The sequence below is a fragment of the Gouania willdenowi genome, chromosome 7 (assembly GCF_900634775.1).
Source record: "Gouania willdenowi chromosome 7, fGouWil2.1, whole genome shotgun sequence".
NCBI classification, from domain to species: domain Eukaryota; kingdom Metazoa; phylum Chordata; class Actinopteri; order Blenniiformes; family Gobiesocidae; genus Gouania; species Gouania willdenowi.
The window spans coordinates 29,111,878-29,135,439 of NC_041050.1; the positions used below are offsets into that span (position 1 = coordinate 29,111,878).

Here is a 23,562-nt window from a genome sequence, read left to right on the forward strand (position 1 = left end):
ATTAGCTTCGAAGCTAAATACATAGGCGGGGAATGTCACCGTGAGTCCAAGTTGGAAGCTACCAGAGACTTTGCTGATATTTTGTCCCCCGGCTGTACACGGAAGGGCTCCAGTGTCTGCTCACTTTGGTTAACACAGTGCGGCTAACCTAGCAGCTAGCCCTGTAGCAGCAGTAGCTCACAGCCAACCTTCCACGGACGTGCACTTCCCCCACTCTGCATACAGCCGGCTAGCCGCAGCGTTAGTCGGGGTGCAGAAAATGAAGCGACCGGCTGCCTTTTGGGACGTTGCGTGGAAGTCGGGATTTTGCTGATGCATGAGGAGACAATATTTCTTTTGTGAGGTAAGCTGTTTCAAACTATCCACTTTATTATGGCCACTTATTGAACGACACACCAACCCTGACCTTAGACCGGGTGTTAGCTCAGTTAGCCGTAATGTTTAGCGGCTAGTCGGGGCTGTGTAGTTGCTGGAAAACTAGCTATGTTTTCCAAGCTCTAACTTACAGTTGAAATGTGTGTAATGGACATACGGTGCCTTTTTTGGTCTCCCCATAACCCGGGTACATTTTATCGAGCAGCTTATTTATAGCTGTTGAAATAAGTGTACAAATCTCTGTTTTATTTATGTTATGCTATTCGTTAGCTTCCCCATATCAGCTTGACGTTAACGTGGATGGGGCTATTTTCTGGGCGAAACCAAACATTCAAGTCAATGTTTACATTGAGGAAAAGTGCTCTGAGTTTCATCAATGTCCTCCTTTTACTTTCTTTTTCCATTGAAATAAACTAGGATTACTGATCGTTATATGTTAGATCACAGTTTATGCTGCTAAAGTTGTGTTTGTACCTCCGACTCTTCACTAACCAAGTCGTTAACCTCCTGGCATTTCTGATATATAAATAAAGCCTGATGGCTTTAGATCGCGAAATGCTTTTATGGAGGAGTGAGAAGCTTTTGTGAAGGCACTGATTACACCCCACTGGGCTGTTGTGGTGATATTGTGTTTCCAGCGTTGCTGCAGGACATCGTGTTTATTGCGTTGCATCGCTGATGTTGACATTTCACAACTAGAAAAAGTCCCTCCAATTGAATTTCGCAAAGCGTATTTGAGTCATTCAACTTCATCACACTCTTCCTATAACTAATAGAAAACAACGTAATAACCTCCACGTAATATGTTTGTACAGTATGTACAGTTGATTCATTGAGAATAATCTTGCACCGAACGAACAAACGCACTAAACTCCTTCAATGCGTGACATGGTCAATCTTCAGAACCCACGAAATACCTTCATACGAGTTACATTCAGTTCAAACTGACAAGTTACAGCCCAACCAAAGTTTCTTTCTGTTTATAATCCATCACTGCTGAGTAAGTTGTATTGGTGACAATTGAAAGCCCTTTTTAAGCTAGTATTAAGTATCATTATGCTTTTTAGGTTAGTGATTGATCATATTTACACACTCCTGTATACTGTATACCTAAAACAAACAATTTAGTTGATAAATAGTGTTTCAATCATACATGAAAAGATTTATTTTTGTTTTAATTGGCCTGGTCCAGTGGAAAAAAAGGGTATTCTCTGGTGGATCGGTCCAATCTCTACAAAAGAGCTGCAGTTATCAACTTCTATTGGAAATCACACAGAAATGTAAATGTAAAAAAGTGTGTTATAACTTATTATACAGGATATCTTATTGAAAACCATGTAAGAAGGCTGATGCAATCATTTTATAATGACCTATAAACCACTCACTTGTTAGTGAGAGATATTATCACCTTTGTCATGGTTAGCTTCACAAGGATTCAGACAATTATATATATATATATATATATATATATATATATATATATATATAAACAACAACAACAAACAATGATGCACATAAGGAAACAAGTGTATGATGCAACATGTAACTATTTATGAATGCACTTGATTACACTAAGTTGTAACTGCGGATTCAAACGTGTGTACAGTTTAATTACGTGGCTGTGTGTTTAAACACATTCCGTTGTTTGTCTTAAATCGCTCCATTCGATATCTCACAGCGGAACCTTTAGTGCCTCACACTCAATTTAGCGGGACAGTAAAGCCGCTGCAACCGGAAGTGCTGTACACGGAAGTAGTTATTTTCTTTGTGTATCCCGTTTAATGGTTGTTTCACGAAGGAAAACAACACTTTACTGGCGGACTTTGGTGCTTTTTCATAAATGCGCTGTCACCGGGTTGGATTATGCATTCTTTGGTAAAATATGTAAACTGTTAATGCTGGGGTCGTGTTGTTATCTGCGCTGTTTCTATCAGTTTGTAAATTCAAGGAAAGTAAGCAAGAAATGTGCGCATTAACTCCGTTTTATTGATCGGTTTGTGTTCGTGGTTTATGCGTGTTTTATTGCTTACATATTTGTAGTGGAAGTTTTAGTTTTCAGATCTAGGAAAGAGACAGCTGAGACATAATACATAATTGTATGCTATAAAGAGGATATACACCATGTTGTCAAAAGTAAAGGGGCTTATCCCGTTACCTGCACGTCAACTAAAGACATCCTATTATTTCTTGTGACAATCAGAAGCAGAAATACTTTAATTACAATAACTCCCAAGTGGAAGAATTACATTAAGTGAAATAGGAAACATCAGACAATATACATGCAATTATTAACATGTAAATATACAATCAAATTAATACTTATATTAACAAAAACACATGTGTATAAATATGCATATATAAGTAAAGTCAACAATGTACAATCAAAAGGCTGTTTGGGGTGTTATTGCACATGTTTTTAATGTTGGGCGTGTGTAGCATGCACATTAAAGTCTGTTGGTTTAAAGTGAAGAATTGTAAAGTTAGATGGTCACAGACAGGAGTATTTCTTTTGTCGCTTTGTATTTTAACTTGGTCAGCATCATCCTCTTCATCACTAATCTTTGTTTTCTACTATTAATGTAGAGTTGGCAATCATTTGCTACCAGAACTGCTGCTTAAACTGTCCTGGGAATGCTTTGCATAAGTTTTAAAGTGGTGTCTATTGGAATTTTTACTATTCTAAAGCCACAATCTTAAGAAAGGCACTGCTGTAGCCTGGTTAAGAACATCTGCCCCAAATCATCTTAAAGGTGCTCCATCAGGTTGATGTCAGGATACTGTACCAGCCTGATGAGATCCTGCATTACATAACCTTCAAAAACCATTCTTTGTGCACAGTGGTTTTAGAACAGAAAAGTGCCATCTCCAAACTATTCCAATGGAGTTGAAAGAATACCCTTTTGAGCCTGAAAGCTATTGATCCTGCAGAAAGTTTGATATTACTGCACAGTGGTCACTTTATATTTGCCAATACACTCTGATTTTCTGTAGTTTTTAGCTTTGTGGCTGCTATTGTTTCACTGTTATTTTATTACCACTAATGCTTCACTATGGAACTTTTATTATAGAAAAGATTTTCACAAAAGGACTAAATTTTAATTTAGAAAATTAAATTTTCATACGTTCTTAGAACAAACTATTTTTTGTTTGTACAAGCGGTTGATATGTCAATGTGCTTGATCTTGTAGATAAAATAAGATTTTAGAATTACTTTTAGAGTTACTTGTCAGAGTCTCCAAATTTTTTTGACAAAATAGTGGATTTGATTGCCTCTTGTCTCAATTCAATACAAGGCAGCAAGTTATTAATAAATAACAGGCTTTGTGGTTGTATGCAAGACAAATGGGGACAGCTTGTTTGCATGTTTTAAGTAAAACGCTTGGCTCAGTGACGAAAATCAAAAAGTCAATAGCATATTTATTTATTTATTTATTTTTACTTTGCAGATCTCTTTCAAGGAGATCAAAATCATTACAGGGGATGGACGAGCAGAAGTCAAACTGCGATGAGAATGACTCCGAACCAACAGGTAATGTGTCGTCTGTTGTTCTCAGAGTGTTTTGATTGAACATTGCTGTGACAGATTTTTTTTTTTTTTATCTTTCTAATTCAGAGAGACATTTTTTTTAATAGTTTTAGAAGCTGCTTAAATAAATATCAACCTCAGAGTTTAAGCATATTTTATGTTTTTACAGTTCTAGTTTTTATCCAGCAGTGTTTTTGCATTGTTTTTAATTTAACGATTTTTTTTCTTAGCCGATGACAAGGCCACTGCAAAGCAGCATGTCTCCCCGGAGGAAAGGTTACACACCCATCCTGCTGCTTTGGAGGAGTCTGGTGCAAATGCAGCCTCCGCCAGCACACAAGTGTATGTTCCTCATTGTTTCAGCAAAGCTTTTCTACTCTCGTCTGTATTCCAATAAGTTTTATGTTTTGCTGGCAACAATTTAATAAAATGTGTTTCTTTTTTAATACAGGGAAAGTGTTCGAGCTTGCGCGCTTTGTAACTGTGTGGAGCGGAGCCTGCATGGGCAGCGGGAGTTAAGACACTTTGGCCCATCCCCTGACCGACCATCCCTCACACCATCAGTTTCCCCACTGCCACAACCTGGAAATGATGATCTGTCTTCCATAGGATTTTCAAACTCTTCTTGCCTGGCTGCACTCCTCGACGACTCAGGTCACCCTTTAAACCATTTCTATTTGGGATTAAATTTCCGTTGATATCTAGAAGATGTTTGAGTCAATACTGATGTGGATATCAAGTGTTATAATTAATTTGTTTTCTGTGGGACTTTGTGAACAGCAGGGGGTTATTGGGTTCACCACTGGTGTGCAGTATGGTCAGAGGGAGTTAAGAAGACAGAGGGCGAGGAGCTAGAGAACGTGGATAAGGCCGTCATCTCAGGGACAACGCGGGTAAGCTCATTGACATTATTAAATTTTTTTATTTTTTTAGATTGACAACAATATATATATTAAATATGCTACTTTACTAAGCCTACTGTTAAATTTGCTATATTGTGTTTTTTTTTTTCAGCTTTGCGATTACTGCAAAAGGCTGGGTGCGACCATTCAATGCCACGTGGAGGGCTGCTCACGGTTTTACCACTTCCCCTGCTCTGCAGCCAGCGGCTCCTTCCAGTCCATGAAGCAGTTGGTGCTCCTCTGTCCTGAGCACATCGACAAAGCCGAGGATCTGGGTACAAGCACCTTCCTCACACCTCGGAATCTTCTGCATCGTGCAGAAAACGAAAAAAATTTAACTATTTTATCTTCACTATTAGCAATATGTCTGGATTTGTTTAGCAGTTTTAATTGATCATTTATATATTGTAATTTTTTTTTGGGGTATTAAAAAACAAAACCGTTAATAGAAAGCAAATAAAGCAAAACAGTCTGACAAGTTCCAGAAACCAGTGCTAGCTTAATTTCTTTTTTCTAGTTTGTTAAACATTGAGAGTTAAGTTTAAAAAAGAAGACAAATTCTAAACACTAATATATTTTGTTCACAGCTGGTGAGGAGGCTTGGTGTGCAGTGTGCGACTCAACGGGAGAGCTGTCAGATTTGCTGTTTTGCACTGGTTGTGGCCTACATTATCACGCAGCTTGTCTCGAGATTGGGGCCACGCCCATCCAGCGAGCAGGGTGGCAGTGTCCTGAGTGTAAAGTGTGCCAGACTTGCAGGTAAATTTGTATTATTTTCCTTATTGAGTAGTGTTTCAAATCATATCTTACACAGGATTAAAGTGTCAGTTTTCTTCTATACCGTTCTATACTCACTTTAAAAGAAATCTTGTTTGATCTGAATTCTTCGCGGAACTCTCAGGCAACCAGGAGAGGACTCCAAAATGTTGGTGTGTGATGCTTGTGACAAAGGATACCACACCTTCTGTCTTCAGCCAGCAATGGATTCTCTTCCCTCAGACCCTTGGAAATGCAGAGTATGTCTTCTTTTTCTTTCTTTCTTTCTTTCTTTCTTTCTTTCTTTTTTTCTTTCTTTTTTTCTTTTAAATCCTTGTTTCAATAAATTGATTTAGTTTTTACTCCGGAAGTTGTATTTGCAAGTTTTATTAAAAATGTGTTTCCTCTAATAATATTGTCGTACCACCATTTTAATGACATTTTCTCCATCGTTTGAATTATGTCAGAGGTGTCGCGTATGCATGGAGTGCGGTGTCCGTGGATCGATGCTGCCGGGTTCAGCCCAATGGTATGATAACTACTCCGTGTGTGAGGGATGCCAACAACTCCGCAACTCCGTGTGTTGTGTGTGCAACAAGGCTGCCAGTGCATCAGTAACGTCACAGTGCTGCAGCATATGCCACAGGTCGGTTTAACATGATGCTGTGATTTGTGACGTGAAACTTTCCTGCTCACTTGTTTTTTTTGTGTTTTGGTTTTAGATGGGTTCATTGTGAGTGTACTTCAGCTGGGGAGCTTCCAAAGGCCAAGGTTCTCTGTCTGTTGTGCAAGGAAGGGGGGCACCGGCCATCCACTCAACCATTTAGTACAGGGGTGCAGACCACCGCATCATCTGAGGACAATAAAGAGTTTGAAAGAATAGGGGGGGTCAAAGTTGGCAACACTGATCCTGCGCCATCACCTTCAGATTCAACTGAAAATGAGACATTCATTCACTTGGGTAAGTCCAAGTTGGACAGGAATCAGTGTAAAAGTACTGTAAAACATGTTTTTATTGTTTGATTGATTTTACTTTTAGGGGTGGAGTCAAGTGTGGAAATGGGAGACTCACAGGTGACGAAGGGAAACACTCCCGAGACGTCAGACTCTTCAATTCAGTCTACAGGTAGACTTGCAACCCAACGAGACAAAATGACATGCATCTATGTGCAATGTAAGCCATTATGTCCATAAATTGCTAATTGTTATTTAATCTTAAATACAGGATGGTCAACCCCACGACCTAAAAGCTCTGGGATATCAGCTGAGGAAGCGCTAGCAGAACTGAAAGCTAACCAAACAACCCAAACCACACCTTCACAGCACCCAGTAACTGCAGAAAACCACTCAGTAGAACCAACAGCAGCGTCTCAGCCAGACTCTGAACATGTGCAGATTGAAACAGCAGAGCAAAAGCAAAAGGTTACTCCGTTATTTAAACAACAACTAGCACAGGATTTATTAAAGAGTGGATCGGACAACATTCCAACCACAAAGTCATCAAATAATTCACAAAAATTACCAGTTTCTTTGGTTTCTGTGAATAAAATGGTGTCAGTGACTGCATATAGTCAGCTGGAGAGAAGCCCATGCCGGTTCCCCCAGTCCCCTACTCTATCATTATCTATGGACACACATGAAAAGCTTAGTGCTATGGAAATGGAGAAGACGCTACTGCCGCACTCAGAGGAGGAAGAGGAAGAAGAGGATGATTTGCAAATGAAAACAGAATTGATGGACGAAGCATCCTACATGAGCCATGGAGACGAAAGCAGCAGTGGCTTTCTGGGCTCACCCGGAGAACATGATCCTCAGCTGGCCATGGAGCTCGGTCTAGTCCCCGATCATCCCTCACACACAGATAACCTCCTCACAGAAACTGACGACTCACTTCCATTCGAAGCATTCAGGAGTGACAGAGACAAGGCAAAACGTAGAGGCTCCCCAGCCCGATCAAGGATCAAACAGGTGGGTTCAACACATGGACCGTCCATCGTTAAGTGGCAGGCGGTTATTAAGGCTTCTACTCAGAGTAATCAAAGTTTATGCCTCATAGATCAAGGATTATAACATCATTTACTCCAAAGAAGAAAGAGAAAAGATCAAAATTCCAGTTTGTTTTGTTCTCCACTTAAACACTTTCATTGAAATGTTTGGAAAAGTTTCGAACATTGCATTGTGGGATGTGGAGTCCTTTAAACGAATGCATAGAATACTTAATTCTTACAATTATTTCTTGTGTTTTTTGCCAGACAAGGTGGACAGTGATTTGTTTGACATAATTTTTGTTCTAGTTTGTTCCTGGTGGAAATCGTGATATCATAAGGAAGTAAAAACCATTCTACACTCCTGTCTCCGCGCCTCCATATCCCACGATGCAATGCACAAAAATGTTAACAAATGTAGCATTTAAGTTGGCAATTAAAACAAACTTCCTAGTGGCATTTTCAAACTGTTGCATCTTTTTTCGAGCAAATGATCTTCGATTTATTGATCAATGAAGCCTACACTATGGATTTATCTGATTAAAAGACATAGTCTCCAGCGGCTTCAGATGTTTGTTTTTGAAGATGTCTCCATCACATTATAAATCCACATTGTAAAAATATCATCTTGAATTTCAGGGGAGAAGCAGTAGTTTTCCAGGCAAGCGTAGACCTCGGGGAGGAGGTGCAGGGCGAGGACGTGGTGGAAGGTCGCGACTCAAAGCAATGGCTTCTTGCATAGATGCGTTCTTGGTAAAGAATACATTCTATTTGTTTTATAAGTTGGGAGTGTTCGGTCTTAAAATTGCAATCATCTGTTTTCTGAATTAATGTGATTCTTTTTACAGCTAAGCATGACATTAGATACTGGAGTAAGTAAGGAGGAGGAGGAGGAGGAAGATGACACCATGCAGAACACGGTGGTGCTTTTCTCAAACACAGATAAATTTGTCCTGCTCCAGGTACAGCTCCTCTTTAACCATTTTAATACATTGTGTGTCCACATACTGCACTTAGCCTTTCACATGTTGTTTTGTGAATGGTACACTGAATATATGACTTATGTATTCATTTTCTGTTCTAGGATATGTGCGTTGTGTGTGGCAGCTTTGGCAAAGGTGTGGAGGGGCAACTACTGGCTTGTGCTCAGTGTGCCCAGTGTTATCACCCCTACTGCGTTAACAGCAAAGTGAGAATATTCTCTTATGATTTTCTTTGTTTCATCGTTTAAAAATAAATAAATGCATTTTGAACTAAGATAAATTAAACCCAGTTTCTTTTGCAGATCACAAAGACAATGCTCCGTAAAGGCTGGCGCTGTCTAGAGTGTATTGTGTGTGAGGTTTGTGGAAAGGCATCCGACCCCTCCCGCCTGCTGTTATGTGACGACTGTGATGTAAGCTACCACACCTACTGCTTGGACCCACCGCTGCACAACGTACCCAAGGGTGGCTGGAAGTGCAAATGGTAATGAGCTCAGCTCCTAAGTGTGCTCTGCTTTGTTCAGGCCTTGTAACTTCGAATCATGTTGAATGTAAATGAACATGTATAGATTTGCATGTTATGTAAAACACATCTCTGTTTTTAGGTCCTCCCTCAGTTTATTTCCCTCTTTTAAAGCAGGCTCGTGTTACAGTGCTATTCTACTTTTATTCCTTTATTTTTATTAGTTTTTTAAAATGTTACTGATTGAGTTGTTGCTCCTGTCCAGGTGTGTGTACTGTGTGCAGTGTGGCTCCAACACTCCAGGCTTTCACTGCGAGTGGCAGAACAATTACACACACTGTGGCCCTTGTGCCAGCCTGGTCACATGTCCAGTTTGCAGAGAGAACTTCATGGAGGAGGAGCTGCTGCTGCAGTGTCAGTACTGTGATCGGTAGGTACACGTTATCTGAATTCTACGGTCTCTGACCAACTTCAGAAATAAAGGAAACATTATTTAAGTCAAAAGTTTGCAATGCAATGTGTGTTTGTGTTTAAGGTGGGTTCATGCTGTCTGTGAGAGTCTGTACACAGAAGACGAGGTGGAGCAAGCTTCTGATGAAGGTTTTGCATGCACGTCCTGCACCCCTTATGTTCCAAAACCAGTGGGTAAGTTTCAGACCGACATTAATTATTTTTGAACATGAGAAAAGCCAGGTTTTTATGTTGTTGTTTTTAATTGATTTAATTTTATTTCGAACATGAACACAACAGCAGTGTAACTACCGCAATGGAAAAAAAAAAATATTATGATAATAATTTAAAAAATAATAAATGAAAACAAAGTAAAGAGAAAGCAAATCACGACAAAATCCTGCTGGTGAAGCCTGTACATGTTATGGGTTTTTTTCTATTTTTTTCTCCTTTCTTTTTTGCCCTTTCTTTTAGTAGTAGAGTCGGCCATTATGGCCTCAATAAAGATCAAAGAGCCAGGTAAGTAAATTTATTCCAGTTGTGTGTATTATTACCATTATTATGAAATGTTATTATTTTGAACTTCTCATACATGTAATTATGATCCAACAGAACCACAGTTCTATCGCTTGGAGGGTGTGTGGCTGACGGAGTCAGGAATGTCCCTACTCCGCACCATCTCCATGTCTCCTCTGCACAAGAGAAGGCAGCGACGCTCCCGCCTTGGCACTCTGTGCAGTGACTTAGGCTCAGATGTGTTGGACCTGAGGGAAGTCGATGGAGAGGGAGATGAAGGGAAAGGTGTGTGCACCAGTTTGATTTCATTTTATTTTTATTTATCTCAAACAAGCACAAAACAAACAGTATATGCAATAGAAAAGTTAAACATGTATAATTTGATCAAGTGCACTTTCAAGAGGTGGCTGAAAGAAGCAAAGCCGATCAAGTTCAGTCCCCCTTACCCCATCATAAAATTTCACAATCTATAAAAACATACCTAATTCATAAAACCACATTGATAATACATTTCACCCTAATTTTAATGAGCCTTTAAATACAAACTATCTAGATAAAATCCTTTTTAAAAGAAGTATACAATTAGCTGATCAAAAAAGTTTCATTGTTGCTTTTAAATTATTTTAATGTTGTGCACATATGAATGTCATCACCTAGTTTATTACATAATTTAACACCATAAACAGATGAATGGATAGTAGGCTGTTTAAAATGATAATTCCCTCTTAAAATATATGTTCCCTCTCTAAATATGAAAATGTTTGGATGTTGCTTGGTAATAATGGTGCATGAAAAGTCTTCTGTGTAGTGCTGTTTTTTTTAATTTATATTGTTGTATTCAACCAGGTTGTGGGGAACCCATGGACTGTGATTCTAAGATGGACCAGCCTGGGAGCCCGGACAGAGAAGGCGGTGAAAGGGATGTTGGCCCTGACGGCGTGGCCTATTGTGACGGTCTTAAAGAGGCCGATGAAACGGAAGATGGCAAAAAAAGAAAGAGGAAACCATATCGACCTGGTAAGCTATGCAGACACCTCTTTAGGAACCTCTTACATCTAATAAGGTGTGTGCACTTTGTTCAGACAAATGTATGAAAACTAGGAATATAACAAAATCGCAAAATGAAAAAACGGCATAATAAAATTCAAAGGGTCACGAAACAAAACAAAGTAAAAATAAATTAAAAATCAGCATCCCTTAACCTCGGGAGCATGCATGCTTTCAGCGATGGCAGAGTTATGTTTATAGAGACTTTTAATGCCATAATCTACGTTGTTGGACTTTTAAATGCTTTTAATCCTCTTATATCCTTTTTACGCTATCTTACCTTTTGTCTAACTCAGTGATTTACAAATGCCGGAAAATGTTAAATTGCTTAATTTGAGCAACTTTCCTTTTTCCTTCTTTAAGTTACTGGGGTGCTGACGGTCAGGCTGGGCCGTTGGGGGGTGGTATCAAAAAAAGGTGACCTGGGGCACTCTAGGGGGCTGGGTCAGTGCGCCTGTGGTCTGGCGGTGCAGCGTGCAGCGTCCCCTCGTTGTCCTTGGGTGGGCTGTTCCCAGTGCTGCTTCTATTCCGGGTCCTTCTGGCCTGGGAGCCGGTCCCAGCTGGCTCTGGGGCCGCTGGCGGGTGCCGCCGGCTGCCCCTCTGCTGGGGTCTCGGGCGGGGGGCTCTCTGGGCCCTCCCCTCGGGAGATTGGGTGCGGGGGTGGGGGTTGGGGTCGGTGGCGGGGTGTGCTGGGTCCTCGGCTCCTTGGTGCTTTCTCGAGTATGTATGTGGGGGGCAGTGGCTGCCTCTCGGCTTGGTGTCTTTGGGGCGTCTGGAGAGCTGCTCGGCCATGGGGGGTTGCCTGGGCTCCCTGGCCCCCGCTCTTTCTGTTAGCCTGGCTTCATCTTCGGGTCCGGGGCAGCGCTTGAGTTTGCAGTGGCGGTTTCTTGCACATACGTCTGTCTACGATGCACTGGCATGCCTTGGACTGTGGGATAAAACTCGTAGTGGGCTTAACTTTAGACACGTTGATCCCAAATACCTGTTTTAGGTATTACCACTCACTCCTTCCCGCTGTCTACAGCCACCACCATTATACCTAAGCCTCATGCCTACAACTTCACATCTCACTCTCACTTTACAATAATCAACTCTTCCCCACCCTTCCATTTTTCTACCAAGAATCTCTCCTCCCTGCTCCCTTCCCCCTCCACCCCCCCACCCCCTCACCCAGGTGTATCACTGCCCTCTCTTTTTATATTCTCCCTTTAATAAAGTGTTTCTTACCCTTCTTTAGGGAGGGCTGATGATGGTCACAATTATGCAATGAAATAAATTCATTTATTTAATTGCAATAACAAAACATGAATTGCTGTCGAAAAAAGATTGCACTTTTTGTAGTGTTGACCTTTGACAGCATGTGCAGACAAAGAAATAAAAAAAAAGAATTTTTTTTTTTTTCTTTGGCAGGTCCAAAATGCAGCTTTCAAAACTTTAGTTACAGAAATTAAATTTTTTTTTTTAAACATTTAGATTGGTACATTTGATTTTATTCTTTATTAATGAAGCAAAACACTCCCACACACTGTCCCTAACTTTTGCAGTTAAATTGTTTTTCTGTATTTTGTATCGTGTGCCCTACATCGTATTTCATATCGTATCTTGAGTTAACTATTTTGTTAAACCCCTAATGAAAGCTCATCATTTATTAACTGTATCAGGGATCGGAGGATTCATGGTGCGACAGAGGAAGTGCCACACACGAACGAAGAAGGAATTCTTTGCCCAACTTGCAGGAGAGACAACACTTGATGGGCATCCAATAGAACGCACCATTGAAGAAGGTTGGCAACAAATTAATGCATTGCCTTTCATTTGGCAATAAAATATTTACATTATTTTACTTTTTAGAAGTTTACATTAGTGCTAATACTTTTCAAGTATGCATGCAATGTTTACAGTTATAAACATGCAATCTGAATGTAGTTGATATGTGTTTGTAGGACCCCACCCAGACACAGACAACATAATGGATCCTAAGCCTGTGGAGGGCGAGGAGCAGGCCAAGAAACGTCGAGGCCGAAAGAAGAGCAAACTTGAGGACATGTTTCCAGCTTATCTTCAGGTCTCGACTCTCGCCTCCTGATGATCTTCACTGTTTCCCTGCTTTGTCGTGTAATCACACCTTGTGTTTTCTCTTGCTATAGGAGGCTTTCTTTGGGAAGACATTGATAGACTTGAGTAAGAGAGCTGCGATGATAACGCCAAGTCAGAGGCCGGGTGCATGCCTGGTCCGACCTTCGTTGCCAACACCAACAGGGTTCAAAACTGCTACCGTAGAGAGTAAGACTGCTAACCTGTCTAGAAACTATCTAATCAATAGATGTAAGTATAGTACAATTGGTTTATTCCACCTCTCTCACTAGTTGAGGCCAAAGGTGAAGTGGTGCCAGGAAACCTTCCCATCAAGCGAGAGGATGTAGAAAACCCTCAGGCTCAGGAGGACAGTGCAGGTAAAGTATCCATACTTACCCTGACCCTACCTTAATAGGTTCTCAAAAGGGCCTTTTCTGGGGAGATACCCCTCCCCATGTAGAACAAAACATATACAAAAACTTGTTTTTTTCAAAGTATGATATATAAAAAGTAAGAAAATTATTTTTGTGCTTTCTGAAATTGGTGGCAGTGGTGTTTTTGAGCGTGTTTTAGTGATATACACTGAGGAAGATTTTCAATTGTCAAATTCATAAAAAAAAATTGTGTCAAATTTGTTACCAAAATGTCAACAATGATGAGACACGTCTTCAACACAACAATTTGGGTCTCTAATAAATTTATTTTGGCTATCAGGTGACAAACGGTGACAAAATAACAGTCAAAAATATTTTCAGTTTGGGAATAATTTTGAGCATAACATTGTCAATATACACAGCAGAGTATTTTTTAAGGTCTTAAAATCATCCAAGTTAAATTCCCAGCTCATAAAATAATAATTTTGGCAAGAAGAAACAATTATTCTGTGAATATAGTCCCCTAACTAACATTACCCCCTTATCTTTCGACAAAATTGAAAATACTCTGCCATGTATATGTCACTTTTTGTCTTCTGAGGACCAAATTAGATTTTGAAGCAACTCAAATTGTTTTGTTAAAGATGTCTCATCATTGTCGACGATTTGATATCAAATATGACAGAAAAAAAGGTTTTGAAATACATTTATTTTTATAATTACGTGTTTTTGATAAATTGTGAAAATCATCACACAAGCATTCAAATCTGGAGACCACAAGACCCATTTTCTCACTTCTTTAAAAAAAATTAAAAAAAAATACAGTTAAGTTTTGTTCTACCATGGGGATTTTTTTTGTTCTGGTTCTGGCCACAGCCCTAAAGGACGGAAAGTAATCTTAAAAGGATATTTTTTCTCTCCAGCAAATCCTGCACCATCGTCATCACAGAAGGACCAGGTTTCAACAGATCCTTGTGAATCAAGTGCCGAAAAAGGTGAAGATATTATAGTTTGAGCGTGTTGTGTAATAATACATGAAAAGAAGTTAGTTTTTTTAAGTTAGTATTTTTTTATGTGTGGCAGGTCTTCCACAAGGCGTTGAGAGTCAGGACTCGGAGCAGTTTTTTAGAAAAGTGCTGGGAGTGTCAAACGGCTCCTCGTTGGAAGGCATGAAGCCAATTTTAGAGGGTAGTAAAGGAGAACTCAATCGTAGTACTCTGCCTCAAAGAGCTCTCCTCTCAGGTGTGCATGAGAGGATCTTACATTTTTTATTGCTGATAATCTATGTTTCATTTGCCATTTCACTGCTGATTATTTGCATGAATATCATTTTAAGTGGATTTAATCACAGAAAGTCTTTTGCAGGGTCTCTGCCCTCAACTGGAATGATGGAGGCCTTTCCTGGTATCTCGCAATCTCCATTTTTTGACTTACGGTAAAACCAGTTAACAAAGTCTATGCTTGTTTTCTTTGTGACTCTTTGTTGTTAGTCTCACCTTTTAAATAAATACATTTGCAAGTGCCTGAAAAAACACAATATATCACCCACTAATGCACTGTGCAGGGACCGAGGAGGGCTGTTCAGTCCGGATGCAGGTGAAGAAAGTCCCTGGGCCACTCCTTCTACCCCAGCTACCCCTTCCTCACCACCAACTCCAACAGAGGGTGAGGGAGACGGGTTGTCGTATAACCAGCGAAGTCTCCAACGCTGGGAGAAGGATGAGGAACTTGGAGAGTTGTCAACCATTTCTCCTGTACTATATGCCAACACCAACTTTCCTAATCTCAAACAGGACTACCCAGGTGAACGACATACTAGATCCGTCATGTCACTTTGAAGCAGGGCTTGTGTTGCTATTTTTTATCGACTGCTAAAAATGTTCTTTTTCACAGATTGGGCGAGTCGTTGTAAGCAGATCATGAAGGTTTGGAGGAAGGTGTCAGCGGCTGACAAGGCTCCATATTTGGTTGGTTATCTCGCTCTTTCTTTTTCTTTTTTAACTAATTATAATTGCATATTTTTCTAGCTGTTGCCCAGTGGTTCTCAAACTTCTTTGGGTATTTCCCTCTTTGATCAAAGGTCCTCCTGCACCATCGACCCCAAATAATCCTGCCAAATAACACATTTTCAATTTTATTGAACTAACAGGAAACAAGTAACACCATATTTTATGATAAATCAAAAACTATATTAAACTAATTACCTCCATAAAAAAACAATGTAAAAGTGTATTAGTCAAAAATTACAGGAAATAAAAAAACATTGTTTGCAATCTGTGGCAAAAAGCTTAAGAAAGCCAAAAAGGAAATACATTGTTTAGAGAGTAACTAAACCCCTGCTTTCTCCTGACCTGCCACTAGGAGGGTTTATGGGTGGGGCTCCGGGAAAAGTTAAGACACGCCCAGTCTATACTATAAAATCTCCAATGAACAATCTATGCTATGTTAACTAGCTACTCAATGAATATTCAATACCTCTTTATTTACTCTTCTCTCAATCCAACCTACTCACTACAGATTGTAGAGCCCACAGGTGCTAGTTTTTATAAAAGGGGTGCGGCTGATAGTGCTTGTTTGTAATGCAAGATGGTTCCAAAAGTAAACATCACATGATTTTGTTCTCAGCCACTAGCAAAAGCCAACTGTAATAGCCTGGTTTCAACCCATAGAGGGCAGTCACTGACATTTTACAACAAAATATGCCAATAGCCAATATTTTGACTAAAATGTTGAGAATTGGACCAGGATCAATCAACAGCACTACTTCATACCCAAATACATTTGTATTCATCAGAAAAAAGTGTTTTTGAGGTTTTGTTACTTTTTAAGCAAGCTATTGAAAGTTTGTTTATTTTTCCGCTCCGCTTCACATGCTGACGTAAATCATTATTTTTGCACTTTAGCTCCATGTTTCATATATCTAATGCAGTTATATTAATTCTCTTAATTTCTGCTACGTTTTTAGGCTTCTTATGATTTCTTTTTTTCTTCCTTTCTTATTGTCCATGAAGAAATGTCCTCCTGTTTGTCATGTCTCCATTCCCCACCAGGGGGCGCGCCACACACTTTGAGAAGCACTGTTGGAGCCGGCATGTTTGATATGATTTGTAAATCTTGATTACCATAGTCAGCACATCAATTGGAGGAAGTTAGATGAAATCCTGGGTTTAGATTTTTAAATTCAATCTTAATGAATTTTGGAGTGGAAGTAAAGATTATTCCTTTTTGACAAAACAAACAATTTTTCAATGCTTTGTATTTTTTTTCTCAGCAAAAGGCCAAAGATAACCGAGCAGCTCAGCGGATCAACAAGGCACAGAAGGTGAGTTAAAGCAATCTCTGAATTTTTTTCATTAACTCATCTTTTTTTAATTACAGTTTCAACTTCAGATGTAGACGTTTCTTAAAATTAAATGTAATTACCTATTTATCTTCCCACAGCAGGCTGAAAGTCAGGTGTGCAGACCAATCAAGACAGAAGACGGACGCATAAAGGGAGAGCGGCCAAGCTTACACCTCCAAATCCCCCCACCCTCAAATTCTACATCCATCTCTTCCCAACCGAGTTCTGCAGGGAGCCCGTTCCCCTTCCCTCCAGATTCAGGATCATCCTCTGTGTTTTTCTCAGATGGAGTCGCTAAGACTCCTTTGTCGGCTGAAATCCACACTGATCCCCTGTCCAAACTTCCTCCTCAGTCCCCCCATTCTCACTCACACCCAATGACACCCTTTTCTAATACTGGGCCCTCCTCCTTACAGGCTCCTTCCTCAGGTTATTCCTCTTCCGGCCCACAGGGTCTTCCTCAGGGACAGCCAGCCAGTCTTGGCCCTTTTGACATGCAACCAGGAACTCCTGGAACCCCCAGACGGGCTCAGCAAGTTGACCCTTACTTCAGGTCTCAGCTACAACAGCAAAAACAGGCTCATCTGCCACATTCACAGCATGAATCCTTAGGACCTCCTGAAAGTCCTCATTCAAGAGGTTCTGGAGCTGAATCCTCCATGTTTTCACCATCTCACAATACACACTATGGGGATCCTTTCAGAACGCAACAAGGAATGGGGCGATCAGACTATGGCTCCTCCCCATCACCTTCTGCATTGGCTTCCTCCCCTGCTAGCACGGGACAATACAGGGCTGATATGGGTGCACCTTCTCCGCGCTCAGCTGGAAGATCTGATTGTCCCATGGGCTCCCCTGCTGGGCTGATGGAGTCTGGTGATCGTTTATTTAAGGCACCTATGACACCACGGATGCACCAAGGAGAGGGTGGGGTGATTCAACTGGGTGCTTCCCCCAATCATCCATCTGAAGGCTACCGGCAGTCACCCTCGCACACTTCTTTTGATCCCTACAATCACCCCCCACTCACTCCCCGACCACAGTCAGGTGATAACTGTTCTCTTGGGCCTCAGAGACAACCTGTACCTCAACAGGAACAGTGTTCCAGAATACCATCAAGTCCACAGTCTCAAAGCAGCTCACAGTCACCTCACACTCCAGGTGGCCTGTCTAATGATGCATTTTCTGTCCAATCGCCTGCAACGCCTCGTTTTCAATCGCCAGATCCGTGTTCTCAACCACCTTCAAGGCCGCAATCTAGAGACCCTTTTTCAAATATCCACAAACCAACGCGCACACCCACTCATGGTCCAGAGGGAACTTCCATTTACAAAACCTCCCCTCACCCTCACCAACAACCTCAACCCAACTCTTCTCCCATGGGAGAGCAGCTCACAGGCAACCCGTCTAATCTAACACCTCATGCTTTGAGCTGCAGCCCAGGCACCGGTGGTTTGCAAATAAGCCAACAGACTCAGATCATGCAAGGTTCACTCCAGCAACAGCAACCGCAATCTCAATTGGCGTTGGGAGGAGATAGCCTCAGCTCCAAGGTGGGACCGTCACCTGCATCTCAAGAAACCCCAGGTGTCCATCCTCAAGATAGTAATCAGCCATCTTTGCAAGGCAACCCGGAAATGTCTGATATTTCAACAGCACAGGACCCTGCATTAGCGGGCCTCAGTCAAACTGAGCTGGAGAAACACAGACAGGTATAAAAAACTTAGAAATTGAATAAGCTATTTGTTACACGTCTTATGTAATAAACTAATACAAGTTTTGGTGTGTTTTAGCGCCAGAGACTCAGGGAATTCCTAATCAGACAACAAATACAGAGGAATTCCATCAGACAAGAAAAAGAGGCTGCTGCCGCTGCTGCTGCTGGCAATGCGTCTCCTGTGTGGTCAGGAGGAGAGTTGGGAAACTTTCAACAAGATAAAGCCCATCGAGCACCACCACCTTACCCACAGGTAGTTACTGGTACTTACACATATATGACATTAACATGATTGTAATGCTGTCTCAAAGGGCACATGACACCATTCTTTGATGCTAAATGCACAACACACCCTCAATAGTGTGTTCATTAATTTTTTAACATTATGAATGTTATATTTTTTGCACTTTAAAGTTGCTTTTCATGTGTCGTCAGTCTGCTTTTCAGAAAATGACCATATATAGGTTGTGATGCACAAAATCTTCCAGCAGAATATCTATCTGCAACTCGGGCTCAGATTTACTCGCATTAAAGGAGCGTAGGGCAGGATTTTCTCGTCCGAGTCCGACCCAACAGTGAAAACCTCATTTTTTTTCTCAGAGAAATGACATATGTGCATTTGTTTTAGTGATAAGCACCGATTTTATGAACAAACAACTATTAATGTCAACACAAGACCAGCGCACGGGTAACAAGCGAAAGTAAAACACAAACAAGAGACACACAAGAGACCCATCAGATTTATTTACATAATCCATGTATCAAAGATAAAGATAATCCATGTTATTGTGCAGTAAAATGAATGTTTCAACGGGATATTCCTTTAAAATTGTCCTCTGCTCCATTCCGCGTCCACCGCGGATCAATCCAGCAGCAGGAAAGGAAGAATGCTGCAATGCAAACAACACTATGACCAAACCCGTACACTAGTTCTAAATAACTGTCCGAACGTGACCCGTCCGGTGCCGTCGGTTCCCGTCAGGTCTCATCAGGGTTCGGTCTGGTATCCAACCTCTAGTATCAGCTGTACTCTGGTGATAAACATTTGATGCTCGTTTCTGCGGTGGCTTGGCTGATGGCCGCAGTTACATTAACCACTGTAGTGTCACTATGGAGTCTGATTTCTAGATCCTGCCTTATGCTCTTTTAAAAGTCAGAAAATATTTTTCTTTCTTGCCTTTGCTGGGTGTCTATGGCTGTTTTGATTGTTTGCCAGGAAGGAATCTCGCTGTGATGTCACAACTAAGACGCCTGTGGTTTAGAAACCTCTCGATTTAATTTCACAAATTTTTCATAATTGTTTACTAGTAGAGGATTACGTTATGACAACATTTTTGTTATGTGAATTCTTTGTTTTTTCAAAAAAAAATTATGTTTACTTTAAATCATTCTCAATAAGGACTCTCTTTGTCTATGGGAATTGTTATCTGAAATAGTGGGGGACAAAAAGAAACCTTAAACAAGTTTTGCAATTAATGATTTTTAAATCTTCCTTCAGGAACGAGTTGCTGCTACTTCCTCTGGATCTCAATCTGCCGTGGCTGGAAAGGCACTAATGGCAGTTGGAGGTTTGGATGAAAAGCTTATTCGACCTCCTCTGACTGCAACAACGGCCACTATGGACCCAAATGCACTCAGGCAAGAATGTTACTAAAATAGTTGTAGTAACGTTATTATGAAAATGACCTACAGAGCTTCTAATAAAATCATTTAGTACATTTTTAAAATGATCACCTTTGTTCTAAATATTTTTTGCTTGTGCACGTTTCTGTACTTTAGGTTACCAGGGCTGACCAGACCGCAGGGTATGTTTGCTCGTCCACCATTTCCTCCTCAATGGCAGGGCCAGCTGACAGGCCCGAGGAGGTTCCCCCAGCCCGGTGTTGAAGCTCTGGGCATGAGACAAAATCTGAATCCTGCACTTAACATTCAGGGTATGGAAGGCATGGGTAACCCTCACACTCTAGTACAAGGACATACAGGAGAACCCATACAGCCGATGGGTCAAGGACCCCCACCACAGTTCATCGAACTAAGGCACAACTCTCAGAGGATGCCACTTCGACCCCAGTTCATGCCCCGTGGACCCCAAGTGAGACCACGTCTTTTTATTCCACAGCAAGACTTAAATGCACCTTATGTTGCACATCATCCCATTACTCAAGATGGTAGACTTCAAACAGACGGAGGCAGTGACCCACAGAGGGGTTTGCCACAAAGTGGGATGCCAAGTTTGCTTTCTCTGCAGTCTCCAGCTTCAATAGCACAGCAGCCTCACTTGCAGTCTCGGGTAGCTACGTCCAATTCTAGCACTCCCAGCATGGAGCAGCTTCGACTTCCACATGTAAATTTAGTCACAGAGCCCCAGTCTGCATCACTGAGAAACAATGTTGAATTGCAAGAACCTGACCTGGAGGGCTTAGGGGATGCTCCAGGGGATGCAGGTGTGGAGGATGATGTTTTAGCTCTTGACATGGACCCTGATAAAGGAGATGATGACTTGGGCAACCTGGACAACCTTGAAACCAACGATCCTCATTTAGATGACTTACTGAACAGTGATGAGTTTGACCTGCTGGCATACACGGATCCAGAACTTGATCAAGGAGACCCCAAAGATGTCTTCTCGGACCAGCTGAGGCTGGTGGAAGCAGAAAGTGAAACGCCTTCCACTTCCTCGAGAGGTGGACAAATTAAAATCGAAGAGAAAACCAAAGTTGAACGAGGGGGAAAAACAACGGCTGCAGTTTCCGGTACCACAAAGGGTTCTGCCACTCCACCAGAGCCTGCTGCACAAACTGCTAATATTACCAACATCAAATTAGAAGATCGAGGTCTGACTCCTCAGCTGCAGCAAGGACAGACTGTTGTTAAAATTGAAATGGGAGAGACTGTGTCAGTACTACTTGGTGGGAACACACCAACTGACAATACCGCATCATCAGAAAAACACTCAGCTTCACTGAGTTCTGTTCGTTTGAGGGGGCTTTCGTATCCTCTTCCAGGGCATGCAGATGCATTGCCTTTTAATACAGCTGCAGCACATGGTGATATTGGTGATGACCCACTTGGGCTTCCTGATGTAGGTGGGCAACACTCTCCTGCCGTAGATCTGGCAAAGGTAGAGAGCTCATTAGATGGTGAACTACCTTTGCTAATTCAAGATCTGCTGGAGCATGAGAAGAAGGAACAGCAGAAACAGCAACAGCTGACTTCCCTACACCAAGGCATCGCACCCCATTTCCCTGGTCTTCCTAACCAACACTCCAATCCCCAGGCTCAAGGACAAATTATGCTACCACAGCACCATCGCCCAACATCCCAAGGCATGTTGACCCAGCCCGGGATGGTACCTCGTGCTCCACAAATGTCACAACAGCAACAGCTGCAGGGGCAAAGGCTCATGGGTCCTGGAATTGCACCGCCACCTCACATGAACATGGCTCAGCAACAGGCTGTGATGAGAACAGGGCAACCCGGAATCCATGCGGGTGCTGGTCCCCAACCGCAGCCAGTGGTTAAACAGTCACCTATGGCCAACAGTTTCTTCCCAGACAAAGGTAAAAACCATGTGCAACATAATTTAACAAGTTCATGCTTTGTTCAATTTTCACCTTCTTCTACATCCTTCTTTTTATTTCAGATTTAGACAAGTTTGCAACTGATGACATCATGGATCCCATTGCCAAAGCAAAGATGGTGGCACTGAAGGGCATTAAGAAAGTGCTGGCTCAAGAAGTTCCCTCCGGCATTAACCGGTACTTTTACACAAAATGAAAATTGACTCTGCATGTAATTATACACTTTAACAACATAGATAATAAGCTGTCATTCCTCTTTTTTCTGTGGTCACTTTGCAATACGGCTAGAAAGCATATGTTCAAGTTTTAATCAGAAATGTATTGCCCATTAGGATTTAATATTAGCACTGCACATTTCAGTTTCACCCAGAGGTGGCACAAGACTTTTACGTTGTCTATTATTTTGATTGACAGGGTCATAAAAATCCCATCTACTTTAATTTTTATTTTTTGTGATGATGTTGAAAATGACAATTTAATTGGCATTTATTTTCATGAATTTTCATGAATAGGGAACATTTCTTTGAATGAGGTGATCAGACGTGATCAATCCTGATCCCACAAGTACTCGCTTCAGAAGGAAATCCTGCAGAATTGTTTATCAATATGCTTACTTGCCACCAAGTGGTCAAAGGTGTGAATTGCAATCTATCAAGATGACAGATGGCCTTCAGATCTTTCCGTTACTGCTACAGTATATAAAAAAGGGTCAACAACAGAAAATATGTGGTTAACGCGACCCCTGCCATGACCTTAAAATTTCTCTGATAAAGAAAAAATGCAATAACAATTTGCAATGCTTTGCTTTCTCATCAGACAACAAGTTTCCCTGCTCGCACAGAGTTTGGCCTCTGGCCCTGCCACTGAGCAAGGTCAGCTTGCATCAGGACCTTCAAAGGTGAGCTGTTTAACCTTTTTGTATGTTTTTGATAATATTATGGATATGTTGAGTTTAGTAATTACCTTTTTTATTTGACTCTAGGAGGGAGAATCTAGAGATGCCACCCAGTCAAGACCGAATCCTCCTCAGTTTGTGCAAGGCATCATCAGTATGTATTGCATCCCTTGGATTAACATTGAATTATTTTTCAATGTATTGCAGATGACAAAATCTTCTCTTTCAAATGGCAGATGATGGAGAACAGCATCAATATGAAGAATGGCTTCTTCACACTCAACAGTTACTCCAAATGCAGTTAAAGTTTCTGGAGGAACAAATTGGGGTTCATCGCAAATCACGCAAAGCACTGTGTGCTAAACAACGCACAGCGAAAAAGGCCGGCAGGGAGTTTGCCGAAGCTGATGCAGAGAAATTAAAAATTGTCACTGAGGAGCAAAGCAAAATTCAAAAACAGCTGGATCAGGTGTGTACACTGAAATAAATAGACAAATTATTCCACCTTGTTTCAATCGGCACTATTCTCACTGAATTTGGTGTACTTTATTGTAATTTTTCATCAAACTTTGT

General features: G+C 41.2%; 1 protein-coding gene across 3 annotated transcripts in view; it reads left to right on the top strand.

The window, feature by feature from the left end:
* The window catches only part of kmt2d (lysine (K)-specific methyltransferase 2D), a 41,679-nt gene continuing 18,117 nt past the window's right edge, over window positions 1–23,562 (top strand). For 2 of the 3 annotated variants that reach the window (XM_028454065.1, XM_028454066.1), the window contains exons 1-39: window positions 1–343; window positions 3,822–3,904; window positions 4,132–4,243; window positions 4,353–4,555; window positions 4,682–4,794; window positions 4,916–5,078; window positions 5,391–5,562; window positions 5,705–5,819; window positions 6,027–6,205; window positions 6,282–6,520; window positions 6,599–6,685; window positions 6,785–7,527; window positions 8,184–8,297; window positions 8,393–8,506; window positions 8,629–8,733; window positions 8,830–9,011; window positions 9,256–9,420; window positions 9,526–9,635; window positions 9,915–9,959; window positions 10,053–10,241; window positions 10,803–10,973; window positions 12,665–12,787; window positions 12,947–13,068; window positions 13,151–13,286; window positions 13,370–13,456; window positions 14,377–14,448; window positions 14,537–14,695; window positions 14,819–14,888; window positions 15,018–15,256; window positions 15,347–15,420; window positions 16,725–16,775; window positions 16,895–18,508; window positions 18,590–18,766; window positions 20,012–20,151; window positions 20,293–22,073; window positions 22,157–22,271; window positions 22,911–22,992; window positions 23,077–23,143; window positions 23,226–23,458. In XM_028454065.1, the coding sequence (XP_028309866.1) occupies window positions 3,856–3,904; window positions 4,132–4,243; window positions 4,353–4,555; window positions 4,682–4,794; window positions 4,916–5,078; window positions 5,391–5,562; window positions 5,705–5,819; window positions 6,027–6,205; window positions 6,282–6,520; window positions 6,599–6,685; window positions 6,785–7,527; window positions 8,184–8,297; window positions 8,393–8,506; window positions 8,629–8,733; window positions 8,830–9,011; window positions 9,256–9,420; window positions 9,526–9,635; window positions 9,915–9,959; window positions 10,053–10,241; window positions 10,803–10,973; window positions 12,665–12,787; window positions 12,947–13,068; window positions 13,151–13,286; window positions 13,370–13,456; window positions 14,377–14,448; window positions 14,537–14,695; window positions 14,819–14,888; window positions 15,018–15,256; window positions 15,347–15,420; window positions 16,725–16,775; window positions 16,895–18,508; window positions 18,590–18,766; window positions 20,012–20,151; window positions 20,293–22,073; window positions 22,157–22,271; window positions 22,911–22,992; window positions 23,077–23,143; window positions 23,226–23,458 (8,712 nt within the window). In that variant the 5' untranslated portion in view covers window positions 1–343; window positions 3,822–3,855. The remainder of the gene's footprint in view (window positions 344–3,821; window positions 3,905–4,131; window positions 4,244–4,352; window positions 4,556–4,681; window positions 4,795–4,915; window positions 5,079–5,390; window positions 5,563–5,704; window positions 5,820–6,026; window positions 6,206–6,281; window positions 6,521–6,598; window positions 6,686–6,784; window positions 7,528–8,183; window positions 8,298–8,392; window positions 8,507–8,628; window positions 8,734–8,829; window positions 9,012–9,255; window positions 9,421–9,525; window positions 9,636–9,914; window positions 9,960–10,052; window positions 10,242–10,802; window positions 10,974–12,664; window positions 12,788–12,946; window positions 13,069–13,150; window positions 13,287–13,369; window positions 13,457–14,376; window positions 14,449–14,536; window positions 14,696–14,818; window positions 14,889–15,017; window positions 15,257–15,346; window positions 15,421–16,724; window positions 16,776–16,894; window positions 18,509–18,589; window positions 18,767–20,011; window positions 20,152–20,292; window positions 22,074–22,156; window positions 22,272–22,910; window positions 22,993–23,076; window positions 23,144–23,225; window positions 23,459–23,562) is intronic. The other variant, XM_028454067.1, reaches the window with a different exon arrangement.